Source organism: Rhynchophorus ferrugineus, unplaced genomic scaffold (genome assembly GCF_030347505.1).
Source record: "Rhynchophorus ferrugineus isolate W39M unplaced genomic scaffold, kcgeb_rfMv2 rfM9, whole genome shotgun sequence".
Lineage (NCBI taxonomy): Eukaryota > Metazoa > Arthropoda > Insecta > Coleoptera > Curculionidae > Rhynchophorus > Rhynchophorus ferrugineus.
Genome location: NW_027472588.1, coordinates 746,308 through 764,526, shown reverse-complemented (window position 1 = coordinate 764,526; position 18,219 = coordinate 746,308). Strand labels below are relative to the sequence as shown.

The window sequence follows — 18,219 nt, the reverse complement described above, 5'->3', positions numbered from 1 at the left end:
GTATACGTAATTTGGGGCAAGAGAAACGAAAATCTACGTTAAATCGCCTTAGAATATATAATTTCTCAAATATTAGACACAAACAGAAATCATCTTTTATTTTAAGTATACTTTTTATTGAACAACTTGAAAAACTAAAGGTTCTATAAAAACTACGGTACTACCATTCAATTCAACATGAAATTATCTATAATCCCTAAAATGTTCATTAAAATACATGATGGCAAAAAATCGACAACTTTTACGACTATATGGAAAAAGTGCCATATTTTTCACCGCTCAGATAAAGGTAAAACTCTCAGAATATGTGTATTTTGGGGTGAAAGAAACGAAAATCCATGTGAAATTGCCTTAGAACTGATAGATTTTAAGATATGTGACATAAACAGAAATTCACTAATTTTTTGAAAATACACTTTTCATTGTATAACTTAAAAACTAAAAGGGATATAAAAATTAGCATACGACTATTCGATTCGGCGTAAAATTCTTTATAATCCCTGTAGTTTTCATTATCCTGAGATTATTTAAACAGACATGAAAGCAAAAACATTGAAAATGGCAAAAAATCGCAAATTTTCACGACTATATGTATGGAAAAAGTATCAAAATTTTTTACATCTTGGATAAGGATAAAACTCTCGGAATATATGTATTTTGAGGTGAATGAAACGAAAATCCATGTGAAATTGCCTTAGAACTGATAGTTTTTAAGATACGAGACATAAACAGAAATCCGCTAATTTTTTGAAAATACACTTTTCATTGTATAACTTAAAAACTAAAAGGGCTATAAAAATTAGCATACGACCATTCGATTCGGCGTAAAATTCTTTATAATCCTTGTAGTTTTCATTATCCTGAGATTATTTAAACAGAAATGAAAGCAAAAACATTGAAAATGGCAAAAAATCGCAAATTTTCACGACTATATGTATGGAAAAAGTATCAAAATTTTTTACATCTTGGATAAGGATAAAACTCTCAGAATATATGTATTTTGAAATGAATGAAACGAAAATCCATGTGAAATTGCCTTAGAACTGATAGTTTTTAAGATACGAGACATAAACAGAAATCCGCTAATTGTTTGAAAATACACTTTTCATTATATAATTTAAAAACTAAAAGGGCTATAAAAATTAGCATACGACCATTCGATTCGGCGTAAAATTCTTTATAATCCCTGTAGTCTTCATTATCCTGAGATTATTTAAACAGAAATGAAAGCAAAAACATTGAAAATGGCAAAATATCGCAAATTTTCACGACTATATGTATGGAAAAAGTATCCAAATTTTTTACATTTCGGATAAGGATAAAACCCTCAGAATATATGTATTTTGATGCGAAAGAAACGAAAATACTTGTTAAATTGCTTCAACACTTCAATTACAATCACTGTAATTTTCATAAACTTTTAACATTTTGAAAATACCAAAAAATCCGTATATGTCCGCCATTAGGGTATAAACAAATAGCTGACATTGGGTTTCAAATTTACGGACACTGTTACAATGCTATTAGGTAGTTTTCATGCATCCGAAATATCTTACCAGGTTTGGTACCTTTTGATACAATCTAACTGATACATGTTTCCTTAGTACCTCAAGAACTTTAGAAATTAATTTTAAAAATATTAATTTACACAATAGGTTCGAGTACTGTCGATATATATGACATGAAACGTTTAAACGCAAGTACATAAAAGCAACCAACTACTTGATGGACAGAAAAATAGCAATGGAATCTAGGGAAACTTATAGATATTTTATAAACGGGACAATTTCCTTTCAAAAAGTTCCACAACTTTTTGCGACTAATTATCCTAAAGTAATATAAATTACTAATATATCCATAATTATTTGATATAAACGAAAACTACGAAAACTATAAAATATTTATTTAAAAACAATGTAAATCATAATTACTTAACCAAACTAAAGACAAATGTCATTCGTCCCTCCGAAATGTGCTTACTCGAATCGAGCCAATCAAACGACTCGTGAAACGCCTTCTGTCATCCGTTAACGTCGTCTGTCAACAAAATGTCAGATTCCAATCGAGCGAAGTCGGGCCTTAAATTTCGTATTTGCAAGTGTTGCGCAAAAAGAAAGCGCGCGAACAGCGTCAGCGATGCGATCGAGAGCTATTTCGGCAAGGACTTCACCGAGTACGAGTACGTGATCGAAAACCTGGCCATCAGGCCCGTACCGAAGAAACTCCTCGATCTGGTGCCGGTCCATAGTACCACCACGTCGCGAAGGGATGACGTGTACGATCTTCCATGCATCGAGAATCCCAGCGAACCCCTAAAAAAACAAAACACTCGCTCAGTGCTCGATTGGGAAGAGGACTCGCCGCCATTGAAAATCTTGTCCGATGATAACGAGGATGACAACAAGGTGATGATCTCCGATCTGGACCAGTCCTTATCGGCTAACCCACAAGTATCGGGCTCGAATCACCGAAAATCCGATACAAAACCCGAGGAACCGCCTCCAAAGATATGTGACCCGCCAAACATCAACAAAATTCCGACAGATGACAGCCAGTATCCCAGACAGGTACAGTATAACACCAACGGTTCTTCGCACGCGAAAATACGAGATTTGTAACTCCCGTTTTTCTCTAGTAAGGTTATTACGGATCTATTCCGGGCTAGCGAGAGATCTTTGAACTTTAAACCGACATCATTGAGGGAGAAGCCCATACCCGTCGAGATACAAAACACCATCGACGCATTGAGGTTCAAGAAACCCACCGTCCAGTTCTACCCAGCTAAGCAGGAGAAGATGGTTTTCCAAAGTCCCCATCTTTATTTTAGCCGTATCGACAGCGACGTCCAGAAAGCGCCCAAATGTACGCCCTCTCTCAGCGATATTTCGATTTATTCCTTTGTTCTCGATCATTTATAGTTCAGTATCGCAGTTCCACCAATACCTTTGACCATTTAAAACCGAGCAACTATAAAAGGACGTCAGCCGTTGATTCTGTCGTTCAAACAGAGGTAAACTATTTATTTTTATGCATCAACGCCATCTGGTGTACGGAAATTGACGTCTACGATCATCGTATATTTGTTTTGTTTTTCAGATAGAGGAGTCAGGTGTCAGCAAAAAAAATCTAAAGTGGAAAATTATTATCAACAAGCATCCAAACGCCAAAAAGTAATAATAAAATCAGTAAATTCAGTAAAATAATATATTTTGATGACTAGACAGACTCAATAAAGAATAAAATCACCTAAACATGTATATATAAAATTTTAAATATCACAAATTTAAAAGTAAACTGGTCTGAATTAAATTGATTTTAAAGGCACATTTATAAAGAAAACGGGAGTTCTTTAAAGGGTATGTTATTTAAAGAAAAATCAGCTGTAAGATTTCCAGCAGTGAAAATATAGCCGAACCATCTGAGGTGGCCTTCTTCTGTTTCTTTTTGATGGTTGGATCAGATTTGATGGTTTCCTTGGTGCTGTCTGTTTTATCACCTCTATTAATATTAATTTTTTGATCTATAATAGCCCATATTCTGTTGGGATAGTCAGTATTGATGTTTTCAAAAACATCAAAAATAAAATCTGTTGTTTCTGCATATCCGTATATACCGATAGTTATAGGAGGACGTAAACTAAAACAAAAATCACACCATTTATACATATTACACATTTAACAACACTACCTTTCGGGTACTTCAATAATATCCATGCCACAAGTGGCAGAACTCAGTAGATATGACTCATAAGTAGGTAATAATTCACCAGTGGATACATACAAATCCACATCTCCTGAACTAAAAAAACAAAATATCCTATTATTCATAAGAATCAGCATTTACGCTTTACGCAAAATTTACATCGACGTTAAATTTAATTTAACGGGGCCCTCGTATGACAAATTAAAATACGTGTAACTGCCCTTCTTAACTGTACCCCAGCTGCGGGCCAGAATCCTTGGTTGTCTCTCTACGTCGTAATTGATAAGTTTAATGGACTGAAATATAAAACTTATGGAATGAAAAATAACAAAAATAAAAACGTTGCTTTACCACTGACACTATGAGAAAAATTAGTATCAAAATGAAATTGTACATCTTTTCCAGGGCTATTTATCTTTTTTGTGAGGTTAAGGGTAAATAGATGTAAATAAACGCCAAACAGGCGTGTATATTGAGATGCCTATAAATTGGGCTTTTGCCAAATAATCTATTCAAAACAATTGACGGAGCGTAATATTGCCAGTTTATTTATATATTTTCCCATAGTTATTTGCAAATACGCTAATATAAAAAACACGGACTACATTTATTCTAATTTCTTCATAAATATTTAGGGGAAGTTAGATAGGTGTTGATTAATTGGAATAAATTGGTAATGATATAAATGAACCCGTCACTTTCAATCTTAAAATTGTTATACTTTAAATGATTTATTTCAATTAAAATAGATACATTTTAAACCTGAATAAATATGTGCTACAATGAGTGAATAATACGGCATCGACTAATTTTTGAAACTAATGCATTACTGACAAAATATAACGAATAAAATCGTTGTAAAATTAGGTTTTCGTTTATATTAGAGTAAGATTGCATCGTCAGTATCGTTGTAGTTACCGCTTCGCTATTTTTTAAAATATAGCAGTTTCAGAGAGTACATTACTTAATAGTCCCTGCAATAAATCAGTCAATGCACGTTATTAAAATGTGTAATGCAACGTTGCCGAATCAAATTTAATTTTCGTTTATTTTGACTCTCACTATAAAATACCAATATAACAAATAAAATAATTAAACAAAAATAACGTTATAAAATATAATTTATTTTGACATTATATTATATTTAATGCATATTTATTGAAGAACTTAAACTACACTTAATTAAACAGCCACAATAGTTTGTACGTTAAAAATGTTTTATTATAATTACATTGACGTATGTCAAAAGTGTCGACCAGTACCAATCCAAATCGAATTTTATAGATCGATTTGGCTATATGTTCGGACGCATCAGACTTAATTCTGTCTCTTTTTAAGCAGAGTAATGCAGTAGTAAATTGAGAATAAAAATTACTCCGAGTTTCAAAGAGATTTTTCATTTTTTAAACTGAATTTGGCAATACGTTCGACGGTATCTTATATGCACGTCTTAGATGCGCATTAACAGTTTTATATTAGATATTACGGTATATTATTAGATGTCCATTAGATTCGACAACAATTTGAAAGAATGAAACCTGTAGTATTTGAGACGTACCTAATATCATCAAATTAAGACGGTGGGAGCCGTTATTGTGGTCGTTATTAGGGCGGTGGGAGCAAACTATTATATTAAATACGAGTAGGGTAGGTGGAGGTAATTTTGTGAATATACTGTACATTTTGCTTTGTGTTCCTAATGGGAAAAAGCGCGCTTATACTAATTCTAGTGCAAGTGCAAAATTTCAATATGCAGCTGGCGGCAAATGTGTAAATCCATCACTATACCAACTCATGTATACTTTTTCCCTATATGTAAATACTAATTTAACATATCGGCAACATAGCAGTCGGTGACGTCTTTTGCCCCCGAATGACCGATCTTAAATGGTGTTATTATCCGCTAGTTAGAATTTGCACTTATATGGGGAAATAAAACTATCGATTGTAATAAATTAAATATATATATATATATTTCTTTAATTAAACAAGGTAAATAATAAAATAAATCCAGTATTTTCTCATGTGCGCGCTTCTTCACACCAGCAAATTCTCGTTGCTCGCCGTGAGGAGGTTCGGCAGGGATTTGCACGTGCCGGGCGAGTGATCAGTCTTGTTGGACGTCAGTTTCGTGTTCCCGTTGGATGGACACTCGATGTCCAGGGCCACCAAGTTGTCCCGTAAGTATTTGACGTCGGCGGGACTCTCGCAGAGGTCCTCGACGTGGACGTCCGCCTTCTGGACGGACGACGCGCAACTGTCCCAGTTGTTCAGTCCCTTGGCCGCCTCGAACAGATAATAGAGCTGCACGTCGCTCTGCGAATTGGACGTGGGGTCGGAGGGGGGAACGTTGTAGTCCGGCGCCTCGGCCGCGGGCGGTTGCTGGAGCAGGTTCTCCTTGGAGTAGACGTATTGGGGCGAGGGAGGCGGTGGAGGTTTCTCCGGTGCGTTTTGGACAAGGATAATTCTGCAAAGGACATAATATATGACGGTCAAATAAAAGCTTATATCATTTAATAATCACTTATTCCAGAAGTCGTTACCCTTATAGTTGAAATTGGAAGCTGCGCATCCACCAAACATATTAAAAAGTAAATATTACATCAGGCAGCATCTGACTTCTTTTATTTCTTTGAAAAAGTTTTACGAAAAAGGTTTAAATATGTAGATACAACATTCCCCACATAGAAATACAACTAATACTATCTGGCAACATTGCGACCTGAAATATAGAATTAAATATTTTGGTGGATGCGCCACCACCTTCAATTATAAACACAACTGCTTTTGTTCCAAATATATTAGGTAAGAAAAATTGCGTTACAAAAGAACATGAATGGATTTATGACATTATTTTAGTTTTGCAACAAGGTTAGGCCCCTATTTTTCCCACATTTAGCTCTTTACTTTAGGAATGTAATTCAAGTCTCTATAATAATCATTCACAAAAATAATACTGCCTACTTTATTTCCGTTTTATACATTGAACGTTCATGATTAGATAAAATTTTGATACTTGACCAACTACATAACAATCTAAAAAAAACCGAAAAAGCAAAAAAATTATCAATGAGATAAGAAGAAAGGTCTTTTGTTTGGATATTGAAGTTTTTAGAAAACATTCTCTGAATGTTATTTAAATGATATGGACGAGAGTTAGTGTAAAAAGGTGAATAATAAACTGGTTCTGTTAAACAATGGCGTTGTTATTCTTCATGAGTAAGTGGAATAATAAAAAAAAGACGTAAAACATTAGATGTGATAAGATAATTCTTGAACTTTGAGATTGTTTATTGGTCTTAAGCTGGGCCATAAAAGTCTCATGGAGGCCTTGATAAAAGGAAAATAAAAAAGTATGGTACCTGTTATGAGCCTTCCATCTGGAAAACAAATGTAAGTACTGTCTGCACTGTATGTACATAAAGACAGCCCCTCCAGTAAATCCTACTGCCACCACAACTAGTTTCGTCCAAAACGGCCATGCTAAAATAATAAATTGTAATGGTTACTACCCTGTATATCTCTAGTGTTCTTCAGGACTTTTTCCCTTACCTATCAAACCTTTCTGGACCTCCTCAGCAGCCCTATCAATAAGTACAAAAAGTGACCAAACCACACAGACAGCAGCTACAAAATGAAATAATATGGCACATAAAAGTCTTCTCTTTTCCACACTGCTCATTTCCAGGATTCTCCACTAAAAAAAAGACACATTACATAAAGCAACGGTTGTCCCCCATAAACTCACCTCCGATAAAGGCTTAATTTTGGTGTGTAAAATGAAATTAAATTTACACAATTCACAGGATCGTGTGTCAGAAGCGGCTAACCATTGTCTCAGGCAATTTTGGTGAACATATTTCAAACTTCCTGAACAATAACAAGGCGACAGGAGCGGGTTCTCTGTGTCGGCTTCACAGTGACATATCCGGCATATGTCCCCAACAGAACTGGAGTAATTCGAATCGGTATCACATTTGGAAAAGTCCTGCTTCTTAATTGACTCGGAGAACGCTTCCTTGGAGACGGCTCCGCGCGTCTCTTTCACCTTGATGAATTGTCCTGGCATAGCATCGGAGAGAAAATCCGAAATTTTCCTATATTTATGTAATCACAGCACGAATTTCACGGTTTATTATCCTTCATTGGGAAATTTTTGATGTTGTCGCCGAGTTCCTACGACAAGGGACTTTTGTTATTAAGTACCGCTACGCACGGCGATAATCAACAACAGCACTGAATAAGCGGTGGGATATTTTTGTAAAATATTTTGCCTCGGGAGGCTTATCTTTTTTTGGCAGAAGGCAACGTCAAAAACAGCTGATCGTCCCGGGGTTTGACAGTTGACAGGGTTCGGAGCGCATGCGACATAACCTGAAAAATCGAAGTTTTGTGTGCGTATCGATTTGTGGACTATGACGACTAATAAACACAGCCTGAGTTTGACCGTGTAGATTTTCGCGATTTTGTTTCCGATCTAGGTACACAATACAAACAACGATGACCGAAGTGAGGAAACGTCGAGAATCCGACGGCAAATTGTTGGAGTCAGCTGAATCAGACCACGTAAGTTTTTGTTTGTTTTACGTTTTTCAGTGACGCCAAAATTTGTTTGGCTGATTATCTTTGTACGATCGTTTAAATAATATTCCGAAAATTCTTGAGATAAAACGATCGGAATCAAACAGTAGAGAATATTATTTTCTCATTATAAACAAACCTCTTTGTTGACGGAGGAAGTGGTCTTAGCTAACATCAAACGGACAATCAAATTAACAAGCTTACTAGGTAATAGAAACCTTACGGCCTTTATAATATGGATTTATGCGGAATTTTTAATGTTTCCTGTGAATGAGTCATAAATTTTGATAAAAGCGTTAAAAAAGATATAAAACTGTATTTTCGAGTTCGCTGTTTATTTATTTTTCAATTATCTTATTTCATAATGCATAAATATTTAAGAAATTTTATTGGCGTATGTTTATATATGGAGCATTGTTTAATTCATATTTCGGCATTAGTTTGAAAATAAAAATTAGGGCAATAAAATACCTTGTAGACAATGATTTATAAATATAATTTAATCAGAGGGTATATTTTAAATTTTTAGAACTATAATTAGCAGTGTTGAATTTAAAATAATGTATATGACAAGAAACAGTTCTCTTTTTTGTTTTGAATTTAGGAGTGTTTATATAAGTTTAGACCCTCCCTTTAGTGACCCACATCATTAACATACTGCAGGACTTAATTCCTGGCACATTCCATTAGTATATCAATGTTTTTTGTGGTAATTTTCCATAAATGTGACAGAAATTCGTTAATATTATACAATCGCAAGGCAATAAAATACTAGTACTTTTCAGTATACTAGGGTTTGTGAGCTTGTTGTCATAAACCTCTGACTTCAAATAACTCCATAATATAAAATCAAGTATTGTTCTATCTCATAATCATGTCTCAGGCAACAATTATTTCGAGGTCTGTATGCCATATAGTACTGATTTGTAACCACACTCTGTTATCATATCTGGTCTAAAATATGGGTCCAGTGATGCCTTAGACCCAAAATCTACATCGAGCAGCGTTTCGACATCACATGTGGGTTCTATAAACCTCAAATGCAGTAGTTTCGATCATTAATCATCGAGCCATTATTTTTAAAATATTTTTCGATGAAGTTACCTTGTTTTGTCGAATTTTTACTAACCCTAAACTTTTAGCTGTCAAACTGTTTGGTTTTAACTCAACATTTTCAGTACTAATGACAGGAAATTCAAATTTTACGTGTATTTTAAGAGACCGTTTATATTTTTGATTTTATTTGCTTTTTTGTTTAGGAAAACATTGCAATAAGTCTTGTTTTTATTTATACTGTACTGTTAGTTTTAACCGTGTTCTATCAGGTAAAATGTTATTGTATGATTAAATTGTATTTCGTCAGCTTGTTAAGTCCGGGAAGCGCCAACGGCTTTCTTACGGGTATGGTAAACGCGGGTTTGAATACCGTCTAGGAATGGATATAAATTTGTGCTTCTATTAATCCAATTCTGTCCATCCCAGTCCTCCTAGTAACCAGGCTGGTTTCTAAGTTGGTGTAGATAAACTCTAGTTGGTAAGAAGGAGATTTTTTTAAATATAACAAATAAAACACTACTTTACCACCTTTACCAGGACCCAAACATCTCCGTTAGTATTAAAATAGGTAGTAAATTTGCGTAATTTCCTTTTCAGATCGATAGTGAAGATGACAAGACGACAAAAGCATCGACGGACCTGTCGGGAACCATCCCCTCGGGCACCGACAAGGCCCCCGGCCTCCTGGAGTGGTTGGTACGCGACCTGCCCGACCGATGGCGCAACTGGGCCGTCCGGGCGATCTTCAGCCTGGTCATGATCGGGTTCTTCTTCCTGGTCATCTACGGAGGTCCCCTGGCGTTGATGATTACGGTGGGGCCCCGAACGACGCGCGCGCCTTACCAGCCAGACTTGACGTAGCTTGTTTTTTTTTCGCAGACATTGGTGGTGCAAGTCAAATGCTTCCAGGAGATTATCAACATCGGGTACGCGGTGTATCGCATCCACGGACTGCCGTGGTTCCGTTCGTTGTCCTGGTACTTCCTGTTGACCTCGAACTATTTCTTCTATGGGGAGAGCTTGGTGGACTACTTCGGAGTGGTCATCAATAGGACGGTGAGAGTTTCATTTTTTTTTAAACGATAAACGGGCACAACTATGTCGGTACCTGTTGTAATTGCAACAAAACATGATAGTGACATATGATAATTGCACCTGGTTACCTTCACCGGGTTTCGTATTAAGGTCAGGGCGACTAAAGATCCAATATAACAGAGCGCTCCCATAAAAAGTGCATTAAATTTTTTTATGCGTTGATTTTTTTTCGGGTGCTTTGCCTTGAAGAATTCTTGCGAAAACATATTAGGTTTGCCAAGTAATTCACTTCTGTAACGGTTAAAAATTAAACTTTTTAACGTAGGAATCTTCAGAGGAAAAGTTCTTCAACGGTTCAGTTCTTTAACTCACCAAAAAGTTAGATACAAGTAAATAGACATCATTAATATCTGTTTATTATCATCACCACAGTCACGCACCGATTAGTTTTTAATCCAGATTAACTTTTTAAAAAATGGAGCAGGTTGTGGCATCGTATGATTAAATTATGTGGTTCTTATATCGATGGAAGCTCCTGATGGAGTATTTTATTTAGGAATTAATGTTCATACATTTTAACATTATAGTACACCTAAAACCTGCTGTTAATTATACAGCCACAGTAGTTTACAGGTTAGAGTTATAACCTCTTATCACTATTACTTTGAAGAATTTTGCATACGTCTGACAACCGGACGACTTTGACAGGCTAATTCGTGTACGCATTCGAACTAATCAGACAGTATTGTGTCTCTTTTTAACTAGAATAAAATGAGAAGGAAAATATTGTCTGATTCTGAAACGAATGTGCTAATTGCGACAGGCAACACATTAAACATCTTGATGACGTATGTACAAAAAAACTTTGAATAGACTATAGTTGACCAATCTTGTGTAAATTTTACTACACCCATTATAAACTGAAAATAATTTTAAAAATCCTGTTCCATTTGCTTTTTTATTTCTATTAAAATTGTTGGTCATATATTCTCTGTTAGGGTTGCTTATTGCTGATCCTTATTGTGGAATAACATCACAGTTTCAAACAAAGGCATCATGATTAATAAAGTTAGAAATTATAAACTCGGGACAAATATTAACGCCAAAAGACTCTGCAGTTAATAACTTAATACATCAGTAAATAGCGTTCGCTGTGTTTACTGTGTCAATATATACGACCGCTGGTTCATTTATTAACATTGTAGCTGCAATTTAAATTGTTTATATGATAATGTAGTACGAAGGTACAATATACTATTATCGAGACTAGAAAATTCTATTTTAAATTCACCAAACAAAAATTGTGTTTTTGAAAACTTTTATGGAAAAAAATCACGAGAGCTATTTTAAATTTTTTATTATTACTATATTTGGTACTAGTTAAACTACAACTTTAGTTCCTTACAAAAAAAAACTTGTTATTACCTAGGAGGATTCATTGGTTCTGTATTATGTTTGTTCATGTATTAATTACCATTTTGCTTTTGTAATAAAATAAATATAGTGTCCTATTCCAGTGTCGTTACTTCATTACTTCTTGTAAAATACAACCAGAACTGAAATTCGTTAGTTCATACGAACAATGAGATTTATTCAAGATACTTAGCATTCTTATTGTATGAGATGAGATGATTATTATTTCTAAGGTGGTAGGAATGAACATCCTTTATAACCTGGCTGTGCTGCTGCAGGAAGGGTTTCTGTCATGGCACCTAGCTTGCCTAAGAATTTTTCAAGTAGCCATCGTTTAATCCAGACATAGCACCCTCTTATTATTACTTATTTGGGATTCCACAGAATTCGGCCTACCTTCGAAACTTTCAGTTTTTCAAATAAAAACTACAGAAGTTCTTCAAAAATATCACGAACTTTTTCTAAATCCATTGTTTTTTAGTCACTTGGTCTTGGTCTTATTGCTAGATACCAATTAGAAATAGTTTATGGACTTTACACGCCTTGTTTGATGATTATTTTTAATGAATGTGTTTGATAGTGCCATTAAATGTTAAAAAAGGAAATGCAAATAAACACCTATTATGTTCGAAACACTCATGCATTTTACAAAACGTATATATGTATATTTGCCCACGTTATGTTAATAAATTCAAGATAACCGTTTCGTTTTTATTTCCAGTAATTCAAGCACAAAACTGAAAATATTTCAAGTTTTAATTGCAACTTTTTGTGCAATAAAAAGGAATATATGTAAACAATTTGTTATCTAAAAATATGTAATAATATGGAATATATCGTATTTTATAAACTTGTATAACAATTTTTATGTAATTTTTTTTTCTTGATCTTTTTAGTTAGTAAGGTAGAATATATCTATAGATATAGGTCGTTAAAATATACTCAGTAAGCGGAATATACTTGATAAGATGGAATATACTATACATAAAAAGTAAATACGCATTTTATACATACGTCATTTAAATTGGTGACATCAAAACGTCGCAATGTTGCCGCATCAACTCTGAGTTTTAGTTCAGTTTGGCTTTGATATACAAGAAAATGTTAATCTGAATAAAACAATTAAACAATTTTTTTTAACATTATACTACATCTAAAAACTACAGTTAATTATACAGTCACGCTAGTTTATAGGTTAGAGTTCTAACCTTATCACTGTTGCTTTCAAGAATTTTGCATACGTCTGACAACCGGATGATTTTGACAGGCTTATTCGTTTACGCGTTCGAACTAATCACACAGCATTGTGGCTCTTTTTAACTAGAATAAAATGAGAAGGAAAATATTGTCTGATTCTAAAACAAAATTACAAATTGCGACAGGCAATACATTAAACATCTTGATGACGTATGTGCAGAAAATCTTTGAATGCACTATAGTTATTCCAATATTAGCAACATCCATTTTAAAGCTGTTTTTATCTTTCTTTTAAGTTTTACTTGTGTAACTTTTGGGGTAATAAAATGAAATATATAACAATTTTTATGTAAACTTTTTTCTTCATTTTTACGTTCATAATTATCTTCCATTTTTTGGTTTTAATAAAGTAAAATATATGTTCGGTACTATAAAATTAATATTTTAAATTAATATGTGACTTCCAAGTTTTGGTTTAATGAAATGTATTACAATATATATTTTGAAGCATATTATAGAAGTCATTGGATTATGTTATATATTTTTTAAGTTTACCTTAACAAAATGAAACGTGGACTTGCTATCGTATAGTTCATTTTTTTAATCATTTTTATCTTTCAGTCATAGCTTAAATTAATACTTAATATCCTCGACTTTTCGACAATATTGGAATGAAATATGTTTTTGCGTTTCAGGAAGGTCTGCGATTTTTGGTCGCCTACCATCGGTTCATCTCCTTCAGCTTGTACTGCGGCGGTTTCGTCTGGTTCGTCCTCTCTTTGGTGAAGAAGTACTACATGAAACAGTTCTCGCTATTCGCCTGGACGCACGTCGCCCTGCTCATCGTCGTCACCCAGTCCTACCTGATCATCAAGAACATCTTCGAGGGCCTGATCTGGTTCATCGTCCCTGTATCGATGATCATCTGTAACGACATAATGGCGTACGTTTTCGGTTTTTTCTTCGGCAAGACACCGCTGATCAAGCTATCGCCCAAGAAAACATGGGAGGGATTCATTGGTGGAGGCATCTCGACCGTTTTCTTTGGATTGGGAGTAAGGAGCTTCGGGAATTTAATCGAGGAGCTTTTAACTGAGATAATGTGTCGTTTAGATATCCTACGTCATGTGCCAGTACCCGTACTTTGTGTGCCCGATCGAGTACAGCGAGACCCTGGGAAGGATGACCATGGAGTGCGAGCCAAGTTCTCTTTTCCGTCTACAAGGTTACAGCCTACCAGTTTGGCTTGGTTGGCTGAGAATAGTAAGTTCTTGACTTTTATTCAAATAATTTCAATCAATTAACTAGGATGGGTTAGCTAAGTGGCTCAACAACATCCCAAATTAAATCCTTTTATCCTACCCTAGTACTCTCTTGCCAGCTATTGTGATAACAGTGTTTAAAGTACAATATCTTAGCCACTTGGTGTATTTTTGTACTTCATTAGTCAATGCTTTGTTATGTGACCACTGTAAATTTAGATAGAGACTAAGGAGCTCAGTCCTATCTCAAAAGCATCGTAGTGTGGATTAGAAGCAAAAGTTGAAGATGCTCTGAATAAAAAGAGCGCGAGCAGTTGACAAGTATAGTGTTGAAGGGAAAGCAGCAATGAAGATCAATTATCAAGAAGAGTTATGATCAAAATATCATAGTTTCATGAACAATTAATTAATGAAGGAAAAACAAATGGGAATATGGTTGACAGAGGAACAGTATCTCACAGAGCTATTAAGTATATAGAAAAAACTTACAAAAGTGAAGGCAAAACTACAAAATAAAAAGTCAAACAAACAGAGGCATAAGGAAGAGAAACAAGAAGAAAAACACTGATATTAGGAGTAAAGAAGCAAGACATGAAAAACGTAGAATCACTGCAAAACAAAATATTGAACATTTTAAAACAAAGATTGGTAGACATAACAAAGAGGGAGATAGATATGAGCCAGTTTTAGCGCTAACTATAAAGATAGCAGGTTAGAAATACTAATAAAAACAAAACGAATTTGAACGGAACTGAGATAAGAATTCAGGAATATCTAAACAGAAAAACAAGAGATATCAGAAGATTCATTGAAGTCCTATGTAATGAAAACAAAAGGACAACAAAATCGAGAAATAATAGATGTTAGACAAGAAATTGGCCATTAATGAGAGAGTAGTGAAAATTGACAGAATTAGAGAAAAACTAATTAAATTGCCGGAAAAGAATAGAGATCATAAAGAAGACTTCCAAAGATGTAGAAACTGAAGTAATATTGGTATACTTTCCTATAATAAGTACACCACAATCTGTCAAAGATAACTGGATAGATAATTAACCACTCCAAAAGATCTAGAAAGCGTCATGGGGCATTAAGCCACATTCATCCCCTTGTTTTTGTATTATTTACCATAATATACACTCAAATATTGCATTAAAAATGTTGAATGGCAAAAGTTTTTGAAAGAATAACGAAGTTAACTTTGCTTGTACCTATTTCTGCGGTAAAATAATTGATTAGTAAACACTTATGATAACAGGTGGGGCAAAAGTCCGGCTACCATTTTGATTTCGTGCCATGTTGATTATGTGACGTTTAGCTCGGTTTCGCTTTAACCATTGTGTTGTGTAGACGTCCAAATTTTATTTTGGATAAATATTCGTCACAAGAACGACCAGAAATAATGACAATATTTATTGAAAATAATCGTTCCATTATTGTGCATCACAAAACCAATTTATCGTTAATATACGAATTTTCGACAGTACGGTACGACAGCAGATAGCAGATAGGTCGTTCTGGAAGACAACGGACGTCTTGTAACGCTGAAAATGTGGCCTTGGTGCGCGATAGTGTCGCAGAGTCTCCAGAAACATCAATTCGGAGGCGTGGTTCGCAGTTACACATTTCAAAACAACTGTAAGGTGTGGTATTCATATGGGAAACATCATTGGCCGCTATTTTTTTTAAATGACATAGGTGTTGCAGTTACTGTTACTGCTGAACGGTACCAAGACATGATTCGAAATTTTCTTGTGCTTGAAACGGAAGAGCAAGGACTAGAGGACATGTGGCTTCAGCAAGATGGGACCACAGCACACACAGCTCGTTCAACAATTCAATTATTGAATGACGTTTTTCCACGAAGACTAATTTCGCGAAGTGGCGATTTAGCATGGCCAGTCAGATCTCCGGATTTAACAGCACCAGACTTTTCCTTATGGGGTTTTTAAAATAAAACTTTATGTGAATAAGCTCCAAACGATTCAACATCTTAAAGTCAATATTCGTCACAAAATTGAAGAAATTCAGCCTCAGATGTTGCGGGATGTCATGAAAAATGCCTTAAAAAGAGTTCAAAGTTGCATACCGAATCGTGGTCACCATTTAGCCGATATAACTCCATTAACTTTTTATGAAAACCAAATTTATTTATCTTTTCATTGAGCAAAGTTATAGGCAATCAAAATGGTAACGGGACTTTTGCCCTACGTTGTAATTCATATGGAGATCCTGGTAAGCCTTCCTCGAATAAATTAGTGGCAGTTAGATGGACAGCATGTAGTATATTACATGTAGAAATGTTATCACGTAACTAAACTCTTAAATTTAATGTTATTTTCGTTTTCAGTTCGGTTTATCTGATACAATGTACTTGTATCCGTTCATGTTACATTCCCTGGCCCTGTCACTGTTCAGCAGCGTTATCGGACCCTTCGGCGGCTTCTTCGCCTCCGGGTTTAAGAGAGCTTTCAAGATCAAGGTAAGTACCACCCGCACGACATCGAATAAGTCCCGATACGACCCTCTTTCGTCGTTTAGGACTTCGGCGACGTCATACCCGGCCACGGGGGCATCATGGACAGGTTCGATTGCCAGTTCCTGATGGCCACCTTCGTCAACGTCTACATCAGCAGCTTCATCCAGACCGACAGTCCCCAGAAGCTGCTCTCCCAGGTGCTGTACCTGAAGGCCGAGCAGCAACTCCAGCTCTTCCACATGCTGAGGGAGTCCCTGGAGAACCGCAACATCCTGGCTCCGGCGAACTAACGTAGCTCGGCCGGGGCCGATTCGTCGTCGTTTTAATCCTAGTGCCATTGGTATTTATTGTAATTTTTTTTCAATGACAGAGATCGCGGCTAGGAAAGACGGTTTCGTTACCTTCCCCAGGACTGTGTATGTACTTAAATGTTATGTAGCCGTGTTCTTCGGTCATTCAACACGAATTATGTAGGTTATCAAATCCTCGAATGCGATATCAGTTGAGTTGATCCAATTAAAATATCATTGTTCGTCAGTTTTATGATGCGTAATTCCTAGCGGGGTGCATAGCGCGTATAAGAAAATTCATCCTCTCGTACAACCACAACCAAAGAAAATTCGATTGACCAAAGCAATATCAATTTTTTTCTTTCCAATTTAAATATTCTCCTCCTCACGCAGCTAGGGTTTCCATGTGCACCACCGTGTAATAAACGTGTAATTTAATGTCTTGCCCTCGTGATGTACCATCATCGTGGACCCTCCTTGATGACTTGGTGTGGTATATTTGTTTTAAAAAAAATATTTATGCATTTATTTATTAACTCTTTATGATCGGTTTATATGAAATGTTTTCATATGTTTTTGATGTATACATGTTTTACCTGTTGTTGTCCTGAAAAAGTCTATAAAATATATACAATTATATTATATACTACTAATTATGCTTGTTTTTTTCTTTACCCAGAGGTTTGTATGAATTTTATTGACTAAATTAATAGTTCATAATCAGTTTTACCAGAATATTTTAATTGTTGCCGTAGTATTAACAAAGTTTTGTCATTTGTTTAAAAAAAATACGACTACGGTTTTGAAATACGTAACATACATCGGTTTATATAAAAAAAATTATAAATAAAAATTAAGATTTTGTATGTTTGAGTCCACAAAACTAGAAACATCTCAACGGAAAAGTGTTTATACTTTTATTCGAAAACTAGTGACCCGCCCCGGCTTCGCACGGGTGCAATGCTGATACTAAATTAAATACACTACAGAAAAAATATGAACGTTGTATATAAAAACATAGCGGCCCGCTCCGACTTTGCACGGGCATAAAATATATATGCCTATGTCACTCAATGAAAACATGATTAAAATCGATCCAGTATTTTTGGTTCATTCATTACTGCCCTTGGCCTGCACGCATTAAATTTGGAGTAAAACAATTCCTCTTCCCCTATACTTACTATGAAGATTTCCTGCTATCTTT

At 35.2% G+C, this 18,219-nt stretch overlaps 5 protein-coding genes across 5 annotated transcripts; 3 read left to right on the top strand and 2 right to left on the bottom strand.

The window, feature by feature from the left end:
• Positions 1-1,926: 1,926 nt before the first annotated feature.
• LOC143202445 (uncharacterized) lies at positions 1,927-3,235 on the top strand. The gene is made up of 4 exons (XM_076413985.1): positions 1,927-2,567; positions 2,640-2,862; positions 2,919-3,010; positions 3,097-3,235. Exons 1-4 carry the CDS (start codon positions 2,049-2,051, stop codon positions 3,172-3,174), a joined length of 912 nt encoding a protein of 303 aa, XP_076270100.1. The 5' UTR covers positions 1,927-2,048; the 3' UTR covers positions 3,175-3,235.
• On the bottom strand, positions 3,191-4,210 carry LOC143202448 (UPF0669 protein C6orf120 homolog). Its single transcript, XM_076413990.1, has 4 exons — positions 4,054-4,210; positions 3,862-3,998; positions 3,688-3,798; positions 3,191-3,636 (listed from the first exon to the last, which is right to left on the bottom strand). Exons 1-4 carry the CDS (start codon positions 4,096-4,098, stop codon positions 3,366-3,368), a joined length of 564 nt encoding a protein of 187 aa, XP_076270105.1. The 5' UTR covers positions 4,099-4,210; the 3' UTR covers positions 3,191-3,365.
• Positions 4,211-5,647: 1,437 nt separating this feature from the next.
• Positions 5,648-7,771, bottom strand: LOC143202443 (E3 ubiquitin-protein ligase MARCHF8). The gene is made up of 4 exons (XM_076413979.1): positions 7,451-7,771; positions 7,255-7,399; positions 7,065-7,185; positions 5,648-6,169 (listed from the first exon to the last, which is right to left on the bottom strand). Exons 1-4 carry the CDS (start codon positions 7,769-7,771, stop codon positions 5,740-5,742), a joined length of 1,017 nt encoding a protein of 338 aa, XP_076270094.1. The 3' UTR covers positions 5,648-5,739.
• A 239-nt stretch (positions 7,772-8,010) lies between these two features.
• Positions 8,011-17,669, top strand: Cds (CDP-diacylglycerol synthase). Its single transcript, XM_076413970.1, has 7 exons — positions 8,011-8,268; positions 9,937-10,152; positions 10,219-10,395; positions 13,680-14,039; positions 14,098-14,247; positions 16,597-16,728; positions 16,788-17,669. Exons 1-7 carry the CDS (start codon positions 8,203-8,205, stop codon positions 17,013-17,015), a joined length of 1,329 nt encoding a protein of 442 aa, XP_076270085.1. The 5' UTR covers positions 8,011-8,202; the 3' UTR covers positions 17,016-17,669.
• Positions 15,691-16,341, top strand: LOC143202453 (uncharacterized). Its single transcript, XM_076413994.1, has 2 exons — positions 15,691-15,884; positions 15,945-16,341. The coding sequence occupies exons 1-2, from the start codon at positions 15,797-15,799 to the stop codon at positions 16,196-16,198; spliced, it is 342 nt and encodes a 113-aa protein (XP_076270109.1). The 5' UTR covers positions 15,691-15,796; the 3' UTR covers positions 16,199-16,341.
• Positions 17,670-18,219: the final 550 nt, after the last annotated feature.